This window comes from Doryrhamphus excisus, chromosome 20 (assembly GCF_030265055.1).
Source record: "Doryrhamphus excisus isolate RoL2022-K1 chromosome 20, RoL_Dexc_1.0, whole genome shotgun sequence".
NCBI classification, from domain to species: domain Eukaryota; kingdom Metazoa; phylum Chordata; class Actinopteri; order Syngnathiformes; family Syngnathidae; genus Doryrhamphus; species Doryrhamphus excisus.
In genome coordinates this window covers 5,075,779-5,101,367 of record NC_080485.1, presented here as the reverse complement: position 1 = coordinate 5,101,367, position 25,589 = coordinate 5,075,779, and the positions used below count along the sequence as shown (strand labels likewise).

At 40.9% G+C, this 25,589-nt stretch overlaps 1 protein-coding gene across 8 annotated transcripts in view; it reads right to left on the bottom strand.

Moving 5' to 3' along the window:
* marchf8 (membrane-associated ring finger (C3HC4) 8) overlaps nucleotides 1-25,589 on the bottom strand; it is a 68,255-nt gene that overhangs the window by 15,849 nt on the left and 26,817 nt on the right. For 5 of the 8 annotated variants that reach the window (XM_058057970.1, XM_058057972.1, XM_058057971.1 and 2 more), the window contains exon 3: nucleotides 3,583-3,633. In XM_058057970.1, the coding sequence (XP_057913953.1) occupies nucleotides 3,583-3,633 (51 nt within the window). Of the gene's footprint in view, nucleotides 1-3,582; nucleotides 3,634-12,813; nucleotides 14,589-25,589 lie in introns of those variants that run through there. The other 3 variants (XM_058057973.1, XM_058057977.1, XM_058057978.1) reach the window with 3 other exon arrangements.

Sequence of the window (25,589 nt, the reverse complement as noted above, 5' to 3'; positions counted from 1 at the left end):
AGCAGCAGCATTTTGGACCAGCTGAAGTCTACAGAAAAGGGATTGATTCAATCCAGTAGAGAGGGTGTTGCGGTAGTCGATCCTGGAACTAATGAAGGCATGAATGGCTTTTGCAGATGTCAGCACGGCACATAAAAGGTTTGACTTTTGACAGGAGCCTGGAAGAACTTGCTTTCACAACACAAAAGTCGAAAATAAGAGCTGGAATTAACTGTGGAGTTTTGCATGTCTTAAAACTCGAGTCAGTAAAACTCAAATGTTCCATAATTTACCATCACCAGTTTTTTCAAGTACATGTGGTTAAAATTGTTGGGATGCGTCTCTCATCAGGAAAGACATGCTATGTTTCATGTCCAAAAAATCCAACCCCATACAGACCAGCACTGAATATGGCTTGTGAATTTTTTGGAGTACTGAAAGACACTTAATGTGGCTTAAAATAGTTTGAAAAAACCCTACCGGGGCTAATAACAATTCAACACGGTTGTTAGTGAAACAAATACATGCATTACAACAGCTTGGCTACAAATCTCGCATCATCAGCAGAGTTAAGTTGACCCAATGAGAACAATGACCCAATAAAAGAACCAATGAGCCAACAACCGGTCCAGTCAGTGAAACACCAAACCTGCCAAACCGCCGTGATTGGAATTTTTTGCGCACCTGCCAGATCTTTGGCCTGAACCCAGCACCAGTCTATTGAGCGGCTGCTCGCCTGCTTTATCTTTATGACCAGTGTAATACTTTCATTCCGCCTCACCTCCCACCCCAAACACACACTGGCACGCTGCTCAACACCAACACGAGGCTGCAGCTAAAACCTCTTAGACTCACTCAGAAGTGAGTGATGGAACACTCAGCTTCTGTATCGCTATTAGCAGACATCTTACATTTTTCACTGTCTTCACAATAGGGCGGCTCAATGAAAACACTGAGAGATGGAAATCAATGAAATGACAAAGTGCGGGTGAAAATCGAAGTAGGCGTTTACATTAACACGCATCCTGATGGAGGCGTCATGTCTTTATGAAAGTACAGTATTTGGTCCTTTGCTGCCAGGCTGCAGCATGATGTTTTATATTAACAGGTAGGTGTCGGTGCATGCCAAATGTCCTGTCGACTTTATGATCTTTGTATTCAAGCAGCCTCCTCAGGAAAGTGCTTTTGAAAAAAACGAATATAGACAGAATCATAATGAAGACTCAATAGGTATGGTATGTAAGCCTGCATCTAATGAGATCCAACACTAGACCTGCCTTTAGAAAGGCTCACTTTTGACTGACACCATCAGAGCGGTATTAATTTAACTCTGTCTATTATTGTGTGTGGAGCCAAAATAATAGAATAAGACGAAAGTTTTGTGGTCTTGTCCTGTGATCCCGGTCTGGAGATTTATACTTGTAAACAGGTGGTGTAAAATGTCTTCTCACCAGGCGACTGTGAGCTTTTTTCCTGTCACTCACACAAACCAGTGACCTGGACATGCAGCCGTTGTTAGCAAGTAACGCCGATAATAATATGTTGATCAACGATAGCAATCAAATAACTGCGATGCAGCTAAGAAACATACAGCACAGTAAAACCTTGGTTAACATACAGTGCATCCTGGGTAACGTATTTTTAGGTTTACATTGAAAATTGCTGCAAACATTTTGCCTTTGTGTACATTTTCAGGTACATTTTTAAATCACAAAATGCCCTTGTTAGCAGTGTGTTAGCGGAACCAGAGGTCATTGTTCCCAGGTCTGTCGCCCTTCTATGAAATTATTAGTGGTTGACTCTGTAGTTCTTAACACAGTTACAACACAAGTCTGTTTTTCCTATTGATAATGGCTGCAAAATAATCCCCATGGAGCCAAATAAAGTTAAAAGTACCAGTTCTTTGATAAAGAAGGTGCGAAACATTGAATTTAAGAAACAGCAAATTTCATAGCAAAACATGATGGTGATGTCCGTGTGGATCTCGACTCATAGCTGACAAGTCTTCAATCAAGGTAAAAGTGAAATTAAATATTCATTTATCTCTTCGACGTGTATTTATAATAGTTTTCTGCATTTCTAACTATAATTTTAACACTATATATATTTTAAGTTTTTTGTGTTAACACTTTTGGGTGTTAAAAATTGATTAATTTGATTTCAATTATATCGTAAGTGAAAAACTGATTTGGTACCACCATTTTATGTATTCGTTCCAACATTTTTTTCTTTTGTTCTGTCTGTCTGACTTTCTCTGCAGAAATGAGTCCTGAAAGAGAAAGGTCGTCTTATATGCGGGTCAATACAGTAACTATGTCTACATTTTTTTATACAGCTACTTTCCCCTCCAGCGTGAGCGAGTGACCTTTCCCAGACTCACTAATGTAAGTGCTGAGACTCCGATGACAACATTGTAATAAGCCAGTGTCATTTCCCTTTAGGAAGCAGCGGCAAGATTAGCCGATTGGCCGGTTATGAGCTATAACTGTCACATTCGAGAACCGTGTTCATATTTCATGCCTATCATATTGTTACACACACTTTTCCCTAAGGAACTGGGTGATGAGGTCGGATGTGATGTCCTCGAGAGTAGTGACAAAGTCATAGAAGTTGCATCGTAACTTGGACTAAACCATTAAAGCAACAATAAGTGAGTCATGTGGGTGCAATGACTTCCACGGCACTCGCATCTAAAAGACAGAGCGGCTCATGGATGACACATTAGATACAGAGTGCTAAGTGACCCTGACATGTCTCAGCACAAGTAAATGGTTTATCCTCTTAAGAGGCTCAGGAGGAGCAGGATTGTGAGGGGAGGGGAAGGAAAGATGAGAGAAAATAGATGAGGCTCACGGGGAAGAAGGCGTGTCTGTTTGCCCTGTACTGCTCATCTGGACTCACCACATGACTATCAGTCCACACCTACATATGTTGTTTCCACAAGTGACTTGCTTCAGGCTTCTGATTGGCTATAATGGCCAACAGTTTCTGGGCTAAAAGTTGCAGTTCGCTCATATTAGGGATTAGTCTTATGATAAATTCATTGATTTGATCAAATTGCTGTCTAGAGAAGAACAACATGGAAATGAAGCAATATCCATGCAGACCACCACAATGATTCCTCCAATGTAAAACGGAGTTCAGAACATTCAGAGAAAAAAAATCCTATTATTTCAAAAATAATGTAGGCCACACATTTTGGGTTCGATTTGCCGCTTGGGCATCTCTGTGTGGAGTTTACATGTTCTCTCCGTGCATGCGTGGGTTTTCTTTAGGTACTCCGGTTTCCTCCCACATTCCAAAAACATGCTAGGTTAATTGGTGGCTCCAAATTGTCCATAGGTATGAATGTGAGTGTGAATGGTTGTTTGTCTATATGTGCCATGTGATTGGCTGGCAACCAGTCCAGGGTGTACCCCACGTCTCACCCAAAGACAGCTGGGATACGCTCCAGCATACCCACGACCCTCGTGAGGATAGGCGGGATAGAAAATGGATGGATTTTTTTTTTTGAGTTTTGATTATTATTGCTAAAATATCCTTTCAAGTTACTCTGACCTGCAATGAGGGGAGAAAACTGTTAGGGATGTGGGAAAGTCTCACCTTGGATATATTGCTGGATCTGCTCGCTGAATGACCCAAAGGTTTTTCATTCTGTAAAAAGGTAGAAAAATAAGGACAGGGTGAGTCATCTCTATCATACACATGCATACTGTCGTTGGGCAAACGCTCCACTAAGACGTGGACAAACATAATTTCAATATTTCCTTCAAGGAATAATAGACTCACATTTGTCTATGGATGCATGTATGTATAGCTAGAAGCTCAGTTGGGTTGTTGGGCATATGTTGGTGTGCGTAGAATATATTTATTCTAGAAGCACTCGGGCTCTTAGAGTTCAATGCAGTCAAGATGTGTTTTTGAGACGGTAATCATCCTCGATTCCCACTTGTGCTCCCTGATGAAGAGCTGCTGCGTTGCTGAGCCGCATGCAGTCTTGGTGTTAAGGGCCTTGCATGGCTTCTTAATGAGAAGTCAATCACGGTTACATAACGCCCAGTTCACACGGGCTTGAAAAGGGCTTTGCATACAAACAAATCTTGACAAGGGGGAAATCGGCTCTGTGGGAAGACTTGGGACACCACAACACGTGCAGTTGCCGGCTGCAGGAACAGCAGCTTATCGCAGCATATCATGCACTGTCCATTGGTTGTTCAAATCTACATGTATGTAAATGAGAAATTGAATGACAAAGCATGCTTGTCCATATGTCGAGAATGTCAACAATGTCAGCCAAGTGCCCCCACCTAGTCACCAACTAGCTGTTTTGGTGTCTGTCATCCTTATCTAAAAATACAGCTACACATTGTTTGTTTACTCCATGTGATTTGCTGATATGGTAAATAATAGTATCGGTGTGCACAATCAAACAAACACATACCTGACCTTTAAACTAGTGACTAAGCTGGGAGCCATCTTTCTCATAACAATTCCAATTATTACATAAGAGTAAGACTCTGCATGATGCAAATATCTGATCTGATGGGGGAGATAAAACATCCATTACATGCTCAAAAATGTTCATTTTCTCAAGTTTTGTTTTGAAAAGAGGCGAAATCTTAGTAAGACCACTGATGCATTCAAGGATATTGGGAACATTTTCAATTCACGACCTTAGATGACAAAAACGTGCAGTAAAACCTCACAGAATCAGAATCAATCAAAGCAAATATGTGCCGTAATGCTAAAAGACGATGACAGGTGATATAACACTAAAAAACACCCCCCCCCCAAAAAAAAACAAACACAAGCTTATTGCAGTTATCTGCCATGTGTTTTTTAAGTTCTACTTTTCTACTTTGTTTGTCTGAAACAATCTGAGGTCGGACCACATAAGCTCCAAACAGGATGTGCCTGCTGTATTCAAATGCAGCATTAAAGGGACTTTATGCAGCAAGGGTGCTAGCATTTGAACACACTCTAAACGCTATATCACATCCTCTACCTGCTTTGAGTATGTAAGCTTGTGTGTGTGCGTGTGCGTGTGTGTGTGTGTGTGTGTGTGTGTGTGTGTGTGTGAGCTTGATACAGACATGTACGTAACCACCAGACAGTGACCAATCAATTTACTCGGACTGAACAACAATTTACACCGATTTAATGACATTTAATTAGTTTTAATTGTAAACCACTATTGGTAACATATGCAAGTGGGTGGTGGTGTTCTAAGATTTTTTGGTTGAAAAAAAAAGGACCATCTTGATCCAGCTGCATAGCGTCGCCTTTAAGCTTAAAAATGTACCATTGGACAACAACGAGCTCATTCATCTGTCATTAGTTTTATAGCTTTATAACTTTATAACCAAATGGAAAATTCAGCAGTCAATGTGTTGCATTATAACTATTCTGACAGTTAAGATTGAAACAGATTCAATTTTTACTGAGGATGATGGTAAAGTACAGAACAAATTACTGATCTTTGTCCTTAATCCTTCCATCTTTAGATAAATACGCAGCCCAGACGAAGACTTACTGAGGACAGACAAGCCCAAAATGTGACCTTTAGTAAATAACAGCAGAGATTAGTCAAAAGATGAGAAGACACATGAATCAATCCAGTGTTTATCCTGCTTGTCTTTGTTAAAAAAAATAATAAATGGGTGGTTCTATGAAACCGTCTGGGAGTCACCTTCCTTCCTACTGTGACGGCAAACTACTTGCGCTTCTTTTCTGGACTCATGCATTATTCTGAGGAAAGAAGGTTCACAGGGTTTATAGAGCCTGTCTTACTGCAGCTCCTCCAAAGAAGCAGCTCACGGAGCAGTCTATTCAAAATTGAGAAAGACAGAAAGAGAAGAAAGGCTTTCTTTAATGACCTTGTTTGGGAGCACGTTTACAAACCGGCATTATATTCTAAAACTGAGGAAGCTGTGTGTGTGTGTGTGTGTGTGTGTGTGTGTGTGTGTGTGTGTGTGTGTACCACTCTAGACAATGATCATGCTAACAATTGGAAACAAGATGTACACAGTCTGGATAATCCAGTTTTCCTCCTTTTGATTGATCGGTGACTGTGGAAAGTCCTCTTACATCGCCAACATCTGCCCACTCTCGTAACCGGGTACACAGTCCATCTACTGAACCGACAGTTGGGAACTCTGAGAATTCAGGGTCACGTTCAAGTGTACTGAGGCTTTTCTAATCATCACTTTTGAATACGGCTTCAAGTGCAAATCCACTTCCTATTCATCCTAAACTTCTCAGGGAGAAAGGCTGACAGAACCAGTCAGTTACAGGGTGATTTGAAACAGGAATTTATGGTGAAAATCAACCAAGTGAACTACTTTGCTACCATCAAAGCACAATGAGGTGATATGAAAAAAGGGAAAGGTACTGCACAAGTAAAGAGAATGATAGTTATCACAGAGCAGTAATGAGGTGGTTGTGGAGGGAATTGAATCAGAGAAATAAATGGCAGAGTAAGACGTGCAGCCTCTCTCTCTTCCAGTCATCTTGAATTCTCTATAAATTAATTATCGAAATGAGCTACGGTCAAGAGAAGGTCTATTGTTTCCAACTCATCACAGTGGTAATGTCAAGTAGCGGCACGGTGTGCCGTGAAAAAGCTTTAAGTCCATTAAAACGCGTCTTCATTCATGCGCTTGCAGCTGAATGGTTCTACAATTAGAAATCATTCTACTGACTAAGACCAGTGTTGTTTAAGACAAGTGGAAAAATGGCAACAATGGTGGCAAAGATGCCTTCATGGAGGGCATCCACTGTCTGGAACTGATGTCCGTTTTTGGAAATTTCCCTTGGCTTCTATCCCCAAGTGTTCTCAATCGGAAAGAGTGAGGTGCTCTGTCAGGGGAGCGTTGTGAACTGCAGCATGTCCTGCTGAAAAACCCAGTCACTGGACTGGAGAGGGCCTTCAGTCATGAGAGATGCTCCCTGCACCATCTCCATATAGCCACCTGCCGTTATAGCCAGACACCTCAAGGTCCAGTGTTCCACTGAAGGAAAAAGCACCCCAGATCATGATGGTGTCCCCTTCACTGTACCGTGTGGAAAACATCTCAGGTCCTTGTCATTCCAGTAATGTAAACCATGAAGAAAGTACAGGTTGCATTGCTAGAGTTGATATGCTTGTTATAAAAGGACTTTCCTGCCAGTCATTGGAAAAAAAAAAAAAAAACAATTTGCATTCACCTACGTGATATAATGACACGTTCATCTTAGTTCTATGTTAATATGCGCAATTCATATTTAGAAACATTTACCCAGACTTGTGACCCCGCTTTATGCATAGTTGGACCAGCCAGGACACCTCACTACCAAATGGGCATTAGCTGCAGTGGCTTTGAAGTAAACAACTCTTCAAAATGGATCAATCCGCATCAATTCATCTGCATTTGGATACTGTGTTCACGTCTGACAGATCTCACAAATGAACTATAACTGGGTTGAAATGGACTAATGGTGCTCGAGTGAAAGCACTCTAAATGTACTAATCTAAGCCACACTTTTATACCACCACCCTGCAGTCACGATACAAGCTGACATAAAAGACTACACTTAATTTAACAACACTGCAGGAAAACACAAGGCTCACAAAGACAATGAAGTCAAAAACCACCATTGACAACAAAGTAATATCAAATATCCCAGACAAACAAGCAGTATACTAATTTGCCTGCCTTCAAATGTAAGCATTCCCATCAGCAGGATGTGCTTTCCCATCCTCGTCAATTCCTAGCTTCTCCTCATCCCAGGAGTAATTACATCAGTATGTCCAAACAGGATATAGCAGCTATCTTAGCTGCCAGCCTAACAAGTGACTGACAGTATATAACATGACAGGACTAGCCTGGATCGGAAGAACATTCACAGCTTTCCAATGACAAATAAATGTGATGGTGGCAAAGATATCAACGGTAGCAGCACTTGAAGTCGCACCCATCATGACATGAGTCATTATTTACGACTTGTGCGAAGAAGCAAAATGCAGATAATTGCTCCTGAACCTTGTCCGTTAATTAGGAGTGTTATGAGTTTGTGAACCCACTCTACCCGGGTGATATAATGGCTCAATTACACACAAACAGACAGAGAAAAATATGCTTACATAATGATGAACAGAGGAGGAAAGGAGTCAAATGTTCACCATTACACAAGGCAGAGCCATGTCTGAATATTCAGTTTAAAAAGGGGTCAATGTTAAAAAAAAGAACACCAAATAAGCTCTTATGACTCGCAGTACTAGGAATAGGCACAAATATATCATTCGCTGAATGTGAACTTAATTATCAATTATAGATTCATTATTAAAGAGTTTAAGTTCATGAAGTACTGGACAGATATTTTATTTCCCACAATTAAATCCTTCTCTTTTCCCGACAATGCACTGCACATCAAACATTAGCTGCCTTGTTTCAACGAAAAGGAAAAAAAGCGGCAAAACATGCCCGAGGCTCCGAGCTGAATATCTTCCCATTCAAATAAACAAGCCAAGTGTAAGAAAATACAACATGTCATGTGACAGTAGCCTAGCCAGTCAAGCAGATGGAAACAACTGCTAACTTGCTGCACACAATTTGCCCATCGGAAGAACCTCACTCCATTTACTGTCATTAGCCTATGCTGCCGGTATACAGTAGCGGTGAACATTTGACTATATTTCCAATGAAAAACAATGGAACAGAAATTTTGAGTATTGTAACTGGAGATGCTAAATTTGTCAATCTGGGAACCTCACTCCATTCAATTTCACTAGTCCATGTTGCTGATATACTTTAGAATGAGAAAAGCTGCGGGAGAAAAAATGATCAGTGAGTTAAAGTGCAATATAAATGTGGCTTGATCAACATCTGCACATCTGTAAATGATGTGTAGATCTTCCATGATTGGTATTACCTTGAAATTTCACTCTCTGCTCTTGGGTGCTTTTGTACTCCCCCCTTGTACTTTTGCTGCTGTACAGCTAGAATTCCCCCTTGTGAGAATAAGACACATCTTATCTTGTCTTGGTGTCATTCCGAGCTGTGTACAGTTAAATGATTACTTTTGGTCTGAATCTGGCACCCTCTTAAGAATGGATGTGCAATTCTTGCTATATACAGTATAAGACTGAAGCCACTTTTATTCTAGTAATAGTAATTCCAAAGGATGTAGTGATACCGGAAAAATTTGTAAATTATGCTGATCGACAACAAACATTCTGTTTGTTGAGCTCCGAGATGCAAGCCAACGAAATACTATTTTCCAAACAGTTCTTACTTGCGGGCCAGAGTTTGCCATGTATAACCTACAGCAGCCATTAGCAAGTGGCGAACCTTGGTCCGGTCTGGACCCACTGATGGCTCTTCACAGACCTGAGATCCATTTAAGTGATGGGAAATATAATAGCATATAATCATGCTGGCAAACCAATCACAGCAGCAGATTGTGGGCGTAATTACTTCAATTACGTGACAACAAAAGCGGTGACGTCACTCAAAATGAGCCAATTAAAAATTTCTTTACTTACCAAGGAAATGAACTATCCATCCATCCATGCATTTTCTATGATGCATGATTGTTTGCTTCATTAAAAAGTGAATGAAAAATTAAAAACCAACGTACAGTAACTTCTTTCTTCCAGAATTCAGTGCCAAACCACTGTGTCTCATATGCTCTGAAACGTGAGAGTGCGGAAATTAGAGCAGCATAGTATGAAAAATCTAGGAGAGTCATAGCACATTCATTATTCACTAAGGACTGTATGAATGTAAAATGTCACTGACAGAGAGTTGCTAGTGCTTCTAGGTAAACAAAAGAAGCAATTGTGTGACAAATTCAGGCAAATTCCAATTTAACATTAAGAGAATGTGTTGTTTCAGCTTTTATAATAAAGAATTTTTAAAAACATTTTTTCATAGAAAACGCTGCAGTTTTTATTGCATTATTCTTGTGTTCATTCATTGTTTGTACCGTCAAACTTTTTATTATTTATGTGAAATCTGATCTTGTTTTCTTTTAAATGAAATTTAGGTGCCAAAATAATTGTGTTGTAGGTGATGTGCAGGGTTTCATCACATTTGATATTCATATGAGCCCATCTGTTTGACACACAAAAAAATTGCATAAACGGACCTTACTCAGTTTTAATTGAAGACCCCTGACCTACAGCATAATACATAAGAAACTACACTACAGTTTGTTCCTATTGATTAATGGGTTGAACATGATGCTCTGTCCCAGTCAGTCTTCCTCACTCCTCATAGACTCCTCCCCTCAACAGGTTTTAAGCTGTGCCACAACATGTGACTGACTTAATCTCCCCCTCCTCCCTCCCACAGCTGTGGATTTGACACAAAGCTCTGTGATTTGGTGCATCAGGCGATGATGTGATATGCTAAGCTGAAGGCCAAAATATATTATATATATAGTATATATATATATATATATATATATATATATATATATTTTTTTTTATTTTTTTTATTTTTTTTTTTATTTTTTTTTTTTTTTTCCCCTCAAATGACAAACTCCACCCCGGCACCATCTTGGCATGGAAGCACAGTGGAGAGATTGGCCTGCTCTCTTCGCCAGTGGCACAATAAGCAAAGAAAGAACTGCTGAGGGGTTCATGAGTTCATGTATGCATGATAGTATCTTCATATCTTATTGGTGTTTTAACTGAAAAACAAGTAGTGGCGCCATGGAGGTAGTTAAATATTAAACTCTCAAGCGAGCACACATGCAAATACACGTAGACACACACACACACACACACACACACACTTTACAGGATCGTCTATTCTCTGTTTGGACAATGCAAGCAGCTGAACAGCAACTGTCAGAAGGTGGTAACTCTTAAAGAGGACATATGCTCATTTTAAGACCCTTTGTATTGAGTTGAGTAGCTAGACACAATAATCCACACAGAAAACTTTCTAGATCTTCCGAATCTCCACCTATTCCAGCTGTATTTCCTTGGATTTGTGCTTCTGGCCAAAATGGTCTGTCCCGGCAAGCCCACTCCATGTGATTGGTCACACACCCAAAGTACTTCCTAACCACACACTGTTGGTGCCGTGGAGCTCAGAAGCAGGACATAAGGGCGCTGTGTTTACCAACTGCTGACAATCTTGGCAAAACATCGGCAGTGCAAATGTGATTATTCAACGTTTTTTGCAAGACTACCAGAAATCGGTGAGCACTGTGGTTCTCTCCATCTCCGTGGACACACGTCGGTCGGGCATTAATAAAGCGGCTGCTTCAGGCTTCAGCAACAGTTTGGCAGATATTTCACGTTCATGTTCACAACAATAGTGTCAAATGCCGTTGAGAGGTGAAAATATTTTTCTCTTGCTGTGTATCACCAACTCCAATAACCTCTGCCCTCGTAAACAGACAAGCAAAGGGGTAGGATGGGGGAAGCAGAGCGTGTATCTGGTTTACAGTCATGCCCTTAAGGAAACCTGCTCCTCTGCGACATCACAAAGGAACAGTTTTGCAATGCTTTGTGAAACCAAGTGTGTTGAGCCATCCCAAACTTCTTTCAGGGCTCACTTCCATATGCGCAAACCTCATTATCTGAAACTTTGCCATTGTTTAACTGCATTTATAGGTCCGAAAAGTGGAAAAAGCATCATAGGTCCCATTTAAGATGCTCAAGTCGGTGGGCCTTGTTTACATTAGAGTGCATTTTACTGGTCTGCGTCTATTTTACCACCATAAATGTAAAAAAAAAACAAACCAATGCGGCCAAACATGAATGTTTTAAAATAATGACCTATTTGCCAAGGGCCCTTGGAATTGTCTGGTGGCCTTGGCCAATATCATATCTGCAGCATAAAACCTTCATCTGAGCCTCCCTTGTTAAAACCTTACACTTCTTTGCTGCCATTGCATTGCAAAGACGGTTTGGTTGCCAGAGGGCACTGCTTTGGGGCAAACGTTTTACCCACAAAAGAAGAATATTGTTTTTGACAACAAACATGGTAACTGTGGAGGAGTTCTGCATGTTCTTATTAATAAGACGTCAGGCGATATTGGAGCCACCATAGCAGGTGGTGCTAATCTGCAAAGATGTGAACCACCTAAATGCTCTAAGACACCACAAAAGAGTGAGTTAGCGTTGGTATTTCTAGCTGTGACTCCTCAGTAAATCTTTTTCAACCAATAAGCGACCAGCAATCTATATTACCTATGCTGTATCAGCTGATCAGGTACTAGATATAGTATTCTACCTTTAGGTAGTGCCTGCCAGTGGAAACGCACCAATAGCAAGTTGAGCTGTAAAGTGCAGAAGTCACCAAAGAGGTAGCCGACTCCTTAGCTTATCCTTGGCTCATTCACTCAAGAGCGTGCTAACATGTGCTTCAGTTTCCGTAATGTGCTGCACCGTGTGCCTTTAGATATTAATAATAAAGCTGACTTGAATGTACGGAATTGCACACCATGCACCCCGCCCTCCCATCCTCCAGAACAAAAAGGGTAAGGGGCACATTAGAAAGTGGGTCAAGCTTTCACACTGAGGATGTGACAGATGCTACAGTATACTGCACAAACACAAACAAACAGCAAGCGTGCATGCATGCATAGGAATGGACCATCACACGGTTTACTGCGGTGATGCAACACCCCAGCAAACAAAAGATGAGCACAACAAAACAGAGAAGCCACTTAACTGCTGCAAAACCACACATTTGTGGCACTGCTGTTATCGCTCTGCCATCACCACGGAAACAGAGGGCCTCACCATAACAACCAGCTTTCTATGACCAGGATCCTTGTCAGGATGAGGAGCTACACATGTCATGCTACGTGCACAATAGAGAGCGAGAAATGTACCTGAATCTTGATTTTCCAACAGGAATTCATGGCTGGACCCTGAAGCGCACCTTTCTCTCGCTCTCACACATACACAAGCACGTACACACACGCACACACCGATGCAAACTGTAGTTCCTCAGGGAGGTTACATGACCCCTATAGAAATCCTCATGGCGAGCAGAGATGCACAGTGATGGAAGATGGAGAGAGACGAGCCTCGGTAAATACGGAAGTGGAGCTGCGGCAACAATGGCAGCCGTCACCGTGGCGACTGCAGCTATGGCAAACTCAGCTAGCAAATAAAAAGACAGAGGGGAGAAAAGGGTAGAGAGCGAGAGAGATGACAGAGGGAGGGAAAATAGACGGCTGGCCTACATTTTCTGCACACAAACACAGAAGCTGCTGCTGCTGCTTGTCCTGGCTTGCACACTCTCAGCTGTGTGTGTGTGTGTGTGTATAAACACACACACACACACACACAGAATCCGGCAGTGTAATCCCATTGGCCGAGCCAATTCTTCCTCCAGCTGATCTTGATGACATGGGGGAGGGGCGTACTGTTGTTGAATCATTCATGAGCAGGGAGGTGGTTTCCTTTAAATAGACTCCCTCTCTTCTGCACCCAAAGCTTAACCTTATATTACCCCCTCCTCCCTTCCTCCACCTCATCCCTCCAATAAGCTCGTCCACTTCACACTTGCATGCACGTGCAGCAGCCTCCAACTGAACCTCTTAAAACAAAAAAAGTCAGCCACCAAATCTGTTGTGAGCCTCCATCTGTGTCGCCCAATCAGAGGGAAGGTTACTCCCGGGTGCACCAACCAAGAGGCTTACTGCAAATATGCCAGTGGTTTTGCTTTGTTGCTCTTGCTGACAGCTCCATTAAAGGGCAAACATGACCCCAAATTCTCATACAGTGGTATTTAAAAATGTGGACACCCCTGACAATTTCTATTATTTTCACTTTTAAATCATTGGGTGCTTGTATCTACAGTTTTAGTTTAAAGGAAAAACTGATCTATTTTTTTTATTTTGTCCATCCAAAATCCATGTGGTAGCACATAACGAGACCCACCTCTTTCGACTATAAAACCCATCAAAACATCTAAGATGCCACTGAATATAACAGCTCTTTTTAAAGACATGCACTTGGAAAGATATAGTTGTTGACTTCATTTTTAATCAGGTTTGCAGGGTAAGCCTAATAGCAACTGGTAGATTACAATTACAAAAAGATGAGTTGTCTTATCTGCTGGACACAGTTATCGTTAAAATGTACATAATTCCAGGCCTGCCAACCCTGTGTAAATTTGAATCCTCCCCGATATCGTTAAAAATCAAAGACTGCAGGCCGCAAAGGCTTATTGCAACTGTTGAGCTGAAATCGGAGATGTTGTCTGGCTGCCCTCTGAATTTGTCACCCAGGAAATCATTTTACCAACTGACCAATCACAGTTCGAGGCTGTGGTTCGAGGATTTCATATCATGCTACACTAGGGTGACCATAATTCCTGATTTGTGCGGGACTGTCCCACATTTTAATGTTCCGCAAATTGACTCGCATTTCTGATCGACAGCCACCAATTTTCAAACATGCGTCTAAAATCTTGTTCTGAGGAGAGCAGACAACACACAGTGGAGGCTATCATGAGGGCAGGTCACAGGCTGTGTGTGTGGGTGGGTGTGACTGTGTGCTGTGTGATAGGCAGGGGTTGCTGTCAATCAAACAGCCGGGCACACATGCAGGGAAGTCAATGCCGTTTAAAGAAACACCCACCAATAAAGAAACGCCCACTAAAAAAAAACAGTCAGCAAAACACACGGCGACAGCAAACCTTTTAGCAACACGTTACATTGAAAAGTAATTTTTTTTTAATTAAATTTTTTTAATTTAATTAAAAAAATTTTTATCTGGTCACCCTATGCTACACACAGAAACCGGGGGAATTCACCTCAATTTTTTCCTGGGAGCAGTATATACATATATGTTGGCAGCTCTGGAATTCTTAGGGTTTGCTAACTTCCCTAACTTTTAATGTCTTCTCCTTGTCACTGCATCTCTACACATCACCGGTGTCTGTGAATGGCGGCAAGAACTCGCTGGAGGAGGTCAAAGCCAGAGGAGAAATAAACCGGTGGAGAGCTACAGTAGAATGAAAAGCGCTAAAATGAGAAGAGACAGCCAAAGACCATCTGTCTGATTTCTGCTACATGTCAGCTGTCCTACTGGGTGCTATCCTACTGTCGTGCAGCTTCCATTGAAAATGAATAGACTAAAGGTGATGTCATCTTCCATGTGTTTTTTATTTTGCTGGACAAGAATTGTCCTACAAATTATTATTGTCAAATTTGACATAATTTTGTTCATTAATGTAATAATATAGTATGGCATAGAAATGCTAGTACACTCATTTTTCAAGAGTACTTAACATTAGAATTGTAATGTAAAGAGCTATCAACATATTGTATTATTATAGTGGTTGTAGTTTTAGCTCCACAAGGTGGCAGTAACCACATTTCAAGCATAATGAGTGGTCAGCATCCAGCACTTCTATTTACCTCTGCATGCACTTCAAAAAGTTGAGTGCACTACTCAACTGCGGGTGTGAAAGCCATGCCTTTTGGACTTGTACTATTGTTTACGCTGATCTCATGAGCGCTGTTAATGCTGACTGAGCAGCTTAGTTTGCTCCTTACCACTATTACAACATTGGCTCTGTTGCGGCTGTTTTGTACAGTATACTTTTTAATAAATGAGCATATGGTCCGTTTTCCCTTCATTTTAAGTTACAAAATGAAATGATTATGAGTTTTCAAATTTTAGAAATATGAGTCTCTCTCTAATTAACACCCTGTCCACTTTGCAGTTGAAGTAAGTACACCCTGGCTACAATTAGAGAATTTAAGGTAGTAATTATTAGTCAAAACCTAGAAAGTCCAAGTGATCTACAGTATCACAAGTGTTTGTGATAATTGTGTGTATATAGTGGAGGAAGTGCTGTTTGTTTGCAATTTCCTAGCCATGTCTCCTGTTGAGTCAGAGATTGCATGCTTCAGACGCATACGACGGACCGCAAGATTGTTGTGCAGAGTCTGCATCCATTTGTCATCTCTGTAGAATCTCTAAGAATGCACTGTAATCTTCACATCATGTCAAGATGTTGCATCTTTTCTCCTGCGCAGTCTGGCTGGCAGCACACGTCAGCGGAGTGGATACGAGCGCCGGATCACTCAAAACGGTGACTCATTGTTATGGAACAGAGCGGAACATGACGTGCTTCAGTAGAAGTAGAGTGGCGTTACAACGGCAGCTATTGTGCTGCTACGCAAGCCAGGTGAATGCCTACGGTGCCATCATCGGTTAGGACAAGATGAACAGATGCTGGGTGCAAAGTGGCAACATCGCTATGTAGTGATATTTTAATTCCTCACGTCTACTGCCATTAACATGTTGAATGTGTTTTCCTCCAGAAAAATTGGAGTGTTCTTAAAAAAAAAAAAAAGAATACCTTTGTATTTGGAAAATTTGCTAATGCCAATTGCTAGCATGTATATGGGATTTTCAATGTGAATTAGCATCAAGCTAGCACAACGGTTTAAATGCAAGTTATTTATAATGGCTGTCACATGAAATGGAACTCAACTATAGTCTTTAAAGGGAAGTTATCATTTGCGGAGTTAGCAAGTAGAGACTAAACGTTAGCCGGAGCTAATGTTTATAATATAAGGCCTTTACACACAGGAAGTAGACTCTGCTGTTGTTAAAGACCTACAGAACGACACAAACATTAGTCAAAGATCAACTATATGACAGCTGTGCTATCTCCTGTTAAGAATCTGCTGCAAAAACTCTTGAAATCAACTCACTGGCCTCAGATTATTCTGAATATTTTTTGGAACCCAAACGAAGGGTATGGTGAGGATAGTATTTAAGTAAAATAATATATACAAATATGTCGCAAAAATATGACTTCAGACTTCTACTTATTATTGGCCTAAATTAAGCATTTAAGTAAATAATGGCTACATTAACTAACTAAATGAACTAAAATACAAATACAAGGCAGAAGTAGTATTCTGATTGTGAATGCAGTATTCCAACTTGGCCACTAGGTGTCTGTTTGGTGAGAGTAGGGTCAGACATGATGGCCATAAAAGGCATTTACTGAAAGTTTAAATGATCTCACAATCAGCACAATAATAATAACAACACAATAATCAAAATAACACCTGATATTGTTGGGGTCATAAGCCACAAACCCAACTGTGAACCTCCAATGTCACTTCCTTAAAGGGATTATTTACTCTTATTATACATAGCTACTATATTGGGTAGGAAAAGTGTAAAGCCATTGAAAGCCACCATTACGATACTGTAAGGCTCATGTGTGAGTCCTATTTTCTTTGTGATTATAGCTACTATATTATCTAGTACAAGATGACTATATGGGTGTTATTTCATGTCGAAAGAATAATCCTATTTTGAGGAGGTTTAAATCCTTCCACCGTGTAACATGCAGTGCCTTGACGCATCACAATGAATAAATGTTAGAGCCATGAGCTGTGTAGTGCTCCTCAGCTAGCAGTTAAATAGCAAGTGGACAATATTGAAAACTTAACTATAAGGACCAGCACCTCCAGCTAGCTGTGTCCCTCTACAGTAAATGAGATTAGCATTAAAACAGCTCATAAAGCAGCCCAGTAAGCCATCTTGCAAGCAGAGTGGATCAATGCATTCTCAATGTGCCAAGCTGCAGAGGAAGGCTATTAAGACAAAAAGTCTCCCTCGCTTAATTAAACATTGCAGCACAAATGCATGCCGATATGCGCTTGATGAGGAGCCATTAAAGTTATTGCGATGCAGACGCCGATGCAGATCCCCGACTCCAGAGCTCATTTTGTTATTGACCCTGCAACCTTGCTGACCTCCTTTGTCTGACCTTGGCTTCTGCCGAAGAGAAGACAATACACACCTAGACGCTCCTATAAATCCTTGCGGCATACAGAGCATGACCATGCCACTACTTTTACACACAGACGAAGTAATTACAGTTTTGTTGAAGCAAAATCAATAGGCAGATTTAATTTCTGGAATACATCACCACCTGATTAACATCATAAAGATCACTATCATGTTTCGCTCTAATAGCGCAGCATAAAAGCATATGCTAACATTTTAGGGGGCTTTTTAAAGCAAAGCAGACAAGGAGATCTGAGATAAATACTGTAGGTAGGCTTTTAATCAGCTGTAAACATAAAACTTGTACAGAATCTTTGTCATCTGAAACAGCAGGAAGGACCTCACATCACGTCTGCACTCTCTCCCTCTCCAGCATTCATCAGTTATCACCTGCTGCTAAACAGATGGTGTACCATTACGACAGACAGGTGGCAAAGCTTGCAAATTCAACTGGACGTGTGCGCAAACTTTAAGCAGCAGCACAGGACGGGAAAAAAACATCTCCTTTCCCTGCTTTTGAAGACCTGATTGGGATTCTGGGCTTGCACGCTGCTTCCCGACAGGATGCCGAGGCTCAGCAGGAGGAAGTGCAAGGTTACAAAGCTTCCTCTCCTGCATCTAAACCTTTTGCATCTAACTTCACCAAAAAGCGGGTTCATGTGACCTCAGTGGAAATGTTCCAAGAGTCCTGCCGGAGGTCATGAGGTTCACAATCTTTAGTGAATGATGAAGCAGAACCAACACAAGTCTCTAGAGACCGAAAAGCAGAACAAAAGGGGAGCATACAAACTGAACTGGCATGACATGCATGCCAGGCCATGAGGTGGCGATTTGTCAGGAAAAAACACATGCATGTGCATGAACTGCTTCAAATTATAGCATTTTATATTATGGTAGTTCTGGGCTAGTGGGCGTCAGCTCAGAGTAGGAGCATGGAGGATGTATTGCTATTGATGAGCTTAGTGTAAATGTAATATTATTAATAATCATTTATTATTATTTATATTATTATTTATGACTAATTATGCCTATATTGTACAATACTTGATGAAGTGGGCGGCAGTGGCTCAAGAGTTAGAGCAGGTCGTCCAGAAACCTGAAGGTTGGTGGTTCAACCCCCACTCAAGTCATTGTCGTTTACCCGCCTTGCCTCCAATGCTGCCCACACGAAGGAGTAGGTGGTGGAAGACACCGTAGGTGCAAATCTACTTCAGGACAGCTGTGTCTACAGATGTAGTTAATTCGTGTGTAATGAGGAATGTATGAATAGTAATAAAATCTAATCCATTATTATTAATACCTGGAACCTATATACATATCAAATTCCGTCTATTATGAGCCTTTTGTTATTAGAATTGTGATTTTCTTGTCCTGTCTTTTGCACAGGCTTTAATATGGGGAGCTAATAAGGAACCAGATTTGCCCAATCTCGTGGCAGAAGCCAACATTATCCGATCTTCAAAATAAAGCAGATTGGCAGTCGATCCTGCGATTTCAATTTTTTTCAAGTCCAGTTAAGCAAAGAGATGCAAATCTGCTCTACACTTACCTGAGGCAAGTAACCTTGACTGTACATATCATTCCACCTCAATCCACTGATGACTGGTGAAGGACGTTGAAATAAATGTCCCCTATACTCAAGTCTTCTACTTTCCTACTCAAACTACAATTCCAAAAAAATACATAAATACGGCCCATAGCAGCAGTGGCAATTTACATATTTACATCGAAAGGCTGCTCATCCAACAACCATCATACCCAGGATTCACTCAAAGGAACATTTACATTTTGAATGCCTGAAAAATGAATGCCTGAGCTCACAATGTCAATGAAAAAAGGGAAATGTAAATGTACAATATTTCTGATTTAATTACGTATGTGTGGATCCTCTGGTAATTACAAACATGACAAGCTGCAGACTTGGAGCCAGGGAACATTTCTTATTTGCATTAGTGGTGGGAGGATGAAACTAATCTCAAGATTGAGATGCAGCACGGGTTGGCTGCTTGGAAAGTACAGGTTGAGCTCGTTTTACGGCGTTTTGTGGTGATGAACGCAATTAATACCGCTCAAAAAGAAAAAGAGGTAGTTATGTACATGTGGCAGAAGAATATGTAGGTGGTAATACATAGGTCTCTATTGTTGTGGCACAGCCCATGTAGTGGTAATGTGGTCCAGCGCACCACTGTGCGCAACCAATTTGGTAATCTGGTGGACTGGGCTGCGCAGAGATGGCCATGGTTGCGCATCACCAGGGGCCGGAAAATGTTGTGACAAAACATTGTGGCAAAGGTATGCTGAAAGCTCGCAAAGACGACCTGGTCTATTCTCGGCGCAGGCGAAGCGCACTGGGAGCAAATACTGTAGCGATGCCTCAGACAATGGCACCAAAATCTCAGTACTTACTAAAATGAGGGATGTACCACATTTTGTGCGATGCCGTGTAATTGTTAATTATTTGCCCATTGTATAGTACTTTCTATTCATATTACATTTCCCAACTCCCCCCAGAGAGTTATTATATACACTGAAAATGCTGTCACTCAAATGACACACAATGCAAGGACTGGTCAGTGAAAGAAAAGGTTGACTATTAAGCCTCACTTTAACATAATGATCCACTTCACGTATCTGCGTAGGTAGTGGGACAAGAGAAATTAGATGAGGTGAAGAGGAGCAGATTACATTTTCCAGCTGGTCTTTTGATAAGATGACCTCTCATCTGGTCCACACTCCAACCTTTGGAATTCTATCTCATTGGTCTGCTATATGAAAAATATTCTTCTTCTTGCAAACTAAACATTAGGCTGGATAAGCTCCGCCAACTTGTTGCAGCAATATGAAATACTGTTGCTCATCTTGCTCTCACAGTTTACTCATTTTTTGTGGAAAATACCTGCGAGCAATGGTAGTAGCTTTTTCTGGATTGAATGATACTGTAATCAAATGTGTGACAGGGAGCAGATGGTGTAATACTTGCCTGATGTCCGTCTTTTTAATGTTGCAGCCTTGCATTAACATGTATGCACTCTTAAATTAATCTATACTTTCTACAATACAGTCACAATCTGAAGACTAATCAAAGGTAATGAAACAGCAAAAATGATAACCCAACCATTTTCAACATTTTCATACCTTGTCTGTAAGTCTCTCTTCAAAGCTCATCTCCATCGGACTCTACCACCGGAAAATTGCAAATTAGAATGACATTAAAAACAGGTGTGCAGTGCACTTTGTGCGCACAGGGTTTGCAGACTTTCACTTTAAGTCCTCTGCATAACTCTGCGTACATATCGCCTGAGTATGTTTAGGCCTTTAAAATGCAACACAACCTCAATGATGCGTTCACATGATCTACAGCACTTTTAAAAATGCAATATTGACAGGCGTATGAAAAACATGACTGTTCCACTAGTCATGAGAAACTGCTGAAATTCTTATCAGCTAACCGTTAAAGGGGACCATTATGCTCGGCCTTTGAATTCTAAAGAGAATTCTAAAGAGCAGCTACACACGATAACCAGCACATAAACCTTTATACTTCTTCCAGAATCTGCACCTATGCAGCTGTATTTTTTTGGATTTCGTGGTTCTTGCAAAAACGTCTGTTTTAGTCTATTACACCCACGGCCCGCCTCCAGGCTCGCCTATTCCGTTGTGGTTGGTCACACTTGCGAGTCCTTGGAAGTACTTTGGGTTTCCGCCGCTGTCTGCGAACAGCATAGGAATGGATACTAAATGGCGATATATCTTTTGAAACCCCACTTTGTGTATGCACACGCTATAATGCTACACAGACTACCGCTTTTGCTCCATGAATTACACAAAATAAACAAGTTAGGACACTGATGAATTGTTACTTACTGCTTGCTCTTCTGACTTTTCCACACGACTAAGTAACATTGGAAAGGAATCGGGCTTCAGCAAATTTTCCGGCTAGTCCAGCTGCATACTGGTCCATGTTCACAAAACAGTCCAGTATGAAATAACGACAGATTAAAATGCATTTTTTTACGGTAGGGAATCAGGAACTCCAACCAATTGTACCTGATGGTGGCGTTTTGAGGAATTGTAAACAAATGTGTGTTTCCCGTACGAGCTATTGCTAGCAATGTAAACAGGAGCAGAGTTTGCCCATATAAGGAAGTCCATTCCTCTGTGACATCACAAAGTCTCCGTTTTGCCACGCCTTTTAAAACCAAACGTTTTGAGCCATTCCAAACTTCTTACAGAGCTCACTTCCAAATGTGCAAACCTCATTATCTGAAACTTTGGCAACTTCCTCAATTCAACCAAAATGTGATGATCATCCGTGTCAGCAGACAAAGAAAGCATCAGAAACAGAAAGTGGACACCAGACAGGAGGATCACACAATCAGCAGTCATGCAAGGATACACACGTGCTTTGAGGGTGTTGTCCAAGCTGTGTCACATTAAAAACACAATAACATATTGTGACGGTGATCTCAGAGCAAAGTGACCAGTGTGTTCTCTCAACCAGGCACTTTCCCTTTTGGGGGAATTTCAGGCACATCTGTGTGACAAAGAGCTAAAGCAGTCCATTCGATGTGCAAATGAATGACGGCAGCTGAGATGGGATTTAAATTGAAAAGAAATACAAGACCAGATAGGAAGCGACTCAGGAAAGTCCTAGGGACGTGGTTACCATGGGAATGACAAAATTCCCTCACTCCGTTTGCCCTCCCTCACTCTCATGCTGCTGGGAGACAGATTCATGTTTCGCACTTGGCCAGCGTTTGTCAAATCTATTAGCGTGCAAGGGGGAGAACGCAGGCCGGAGAGGCATATCATGAGGCAAGAAAAAAAAAACAATTAGCTTTCAAAGTTTTCAAAATATCTGATTATCATCCCCGCAGGCGGTGTGACCCAAGGCGACAGACAATAGAGCATCAATCAGCCGACTTGGGCCTGCGTGGAGGTTGTTGCTGGCTTAAACAAATGCAGTAGTCAAAGTAATGCCACTACTCTTATGAAAAGACATCTTTGTCATTCAAGTGCTCCTTGATTTTTGCCAACGTGAAAACCTGACAGGAGCATAGAAGGCATAGAAGTGATTAAGACTTTGGTTGAAGCTAGTCTTAACTAGTTTGCCGCCAAAATAAACAAAATTCAACATTCTTCTAGTACATATTGTTCCAATAATATGACTTAATTCCCATAATAATTTTCCCAAAACTAATTTTCCAAAATGGACAACTATGTTGTTTTTTTCTGTGTCATAATATTATAACGACTTGAAAAAAATGGATTTTTTCTTTCATATTTCAACTTTGTGCTACTAAAATAACATTATTTTTTCCATTATTCTAGGGATGTCCCAGATTGGGGCTGAACGGCGATAAAGTGGTTAGCGCGCAGGCCTCACAGCTAGGAGACCCGAGTTCAATTCCACCCTCGGCCATCTCTGTATGGAGTTTGCATGTCCTACCCGTGCATGCGTGGGTTTTCACCGGGGACTCCGGCTTCCTCCCACATTCCAAAAACATGCTACTGCAAATTGTCCATAGGTATGAATGTGAGTGTGAATGGTTGTTTGTCTATATGTGCCCTGTGATTGGCTGGTGACCAGTCCAGGGTGTACCCGCCTCTTGCCCAAAGACAGCTGAGATAGGCTCCAGCACCCCCTGCGACTGTCTTTAGGATAAGCGGTAGAAAATGAATGAATGAATGAATGTCCGAGATTGGCATTTTTGCAGAAAACCAATATGCCCATAAGATAAGATAAGATAAGATAAGATATGCCTTTAGCTCCAGCACCCCCCGCGACCCTCGTGAGGAAAAGCGGTAGAAAATGAATGAATGAATGAATGAAGATATGCCTTTATTCGTCCCTCAGTGGAGAAATTGCATTGCACAGCAGCAAGAGTACAGAATCAGTTAAGCAGTACACAATACACAATATAGAAAAATAAACAATATAAACAACCCAAGTATTAACAAAATCAACAGTTTTAGCCAAAGTTATATACTGTATATTTTATTCATATATATTGCCCAACTCTTAAATCCTGATACCAATATGTGTAACATGACCTCTCTCTTGTGGTGGAATGAACACAAATGCATTTTTGTAATATTGTTATTGGGCAAAAAAAAAAAAACGGTATCACATTTTTATGCTGATATAGGATCATCTCTATTTTTTTGCATTAAACTGCACTTTTTTTTTTTAAACTATTTGCATATTATCCATAATCCTTATGTGAGACTTGAACACGTGCCTTTTCCTGCAGTTAATGTACACCTTGGGACACACCTGTTCTGCTGACAAAGCTTGAAAACATCTAGAAAAACCAACAACGTTTTATGATTTTATATACTGAACATGCTGTGACCATGTAGTAACAGGCACATACTTTATTTTGCTGTATTATTTTGCTGTATTTTAAGTATTACTGGAACTTTCTTCCTGGGTGCATTGATTTCACATAGCGACAAACAAAGGAACTCTACACCAAGTGTTAACTTTTCTAAACTCCAAAACAAAAACACAGCAGTGGTGGCAGCAGCTCCAACATGTGACGTTATTTTTTGGTATTGGCCTGAGGCATTGTGAGCAAGGTGCTGGTATGCGTGTGTGTGGTGAAGCTAGTCAGTAATATTAATAATAAAAACAATGTGGCTGTGTTTCGGTTAATATGCACGTCACATTACTGAACTGAAGAGGTGTTGGTGCTTTTCGGAGGTTTTTTTCAAATGGCTTTATAGTCGGAATAGGTGCGTTAAAAGAGAAAGAAATGTGTTCATGTCCCACATAAGACTTGTGGATATTTTTTAGGCGCAGTTGTCCTTTAGATTATATTATTATAAAAAAAAAACACAACCACATGCTGTACTTTGGACACCCCCGACTTCAAACATTGCAAGACTCTCTTGTTGTTTGTTGTGTGCGAGACAAATGGCCTTCTTCCTTGCACCAAATGATTTGCTGCTGATGTAAGAGAAGCAAACAAACACTTGTTTTCCTATACATTTCTGGAGCCCTGTGCACAGCTACGATTAAGAGTGGCGAATTGATGAGGCTTTACCAGCCCTCAAAACCAGACACCAGGATCTGCTCAAGAAGCCAGTTGCTATTTCTCCCATGTGACACAAATTATTATTTGGATCCATGCAATACTTTGCAACTAACTGTCACAAGTGGTGGTTTTTAATGGCCCAAGGCTGTTTACACTTCAGGTTCACACCCTCCTATGCTAATAACATTCACCTAATCAAACTGTGTAAAGACACACTTAAAATTACCATGAAGGAACCAATTGACAGCCATTTGTTCAATGACAAGGATGAAAAGGTTGGCTGAAAAGACAAGCTGATAAATGTCTGTCCTAAATGCAAAAATTTCCCGTATGTGTAATAGCGATTTGACTATATATTCCTGGACTATAAATATTATAGTACACTGGATTTTGCACCAAGTTCTCAAACTACAACTGGCCTCTCGTCTGGCTGGTGTTTGTCACACCTCGTCTTTGAGCATGAACTGATGAAGGCTGCTCAATAACCTGAGACCTAAGACAACTCGAACAGTCCAGGAGCGATCGATGCCCTGAGAATACAACGGCCTGGATGAATGACAATATTCACAGTCATTCCATGCCACTTTTGAGGTTAGAATTTGGCAAAAAAAATGCAATTGAAGCTAATTTAATGTATTTTTGCCTAAATTGAGCATATTCAATCATAAATGTGGCCAAAGCAACTTAAATATAAATATAAGGTATTGAAAAGGAGCATTTGAAAGACACTGTTAAAAATATGAACTCAACTCTGAAACCCTGATGTCACTTTCTGTCCGCAAACTACTGCATTC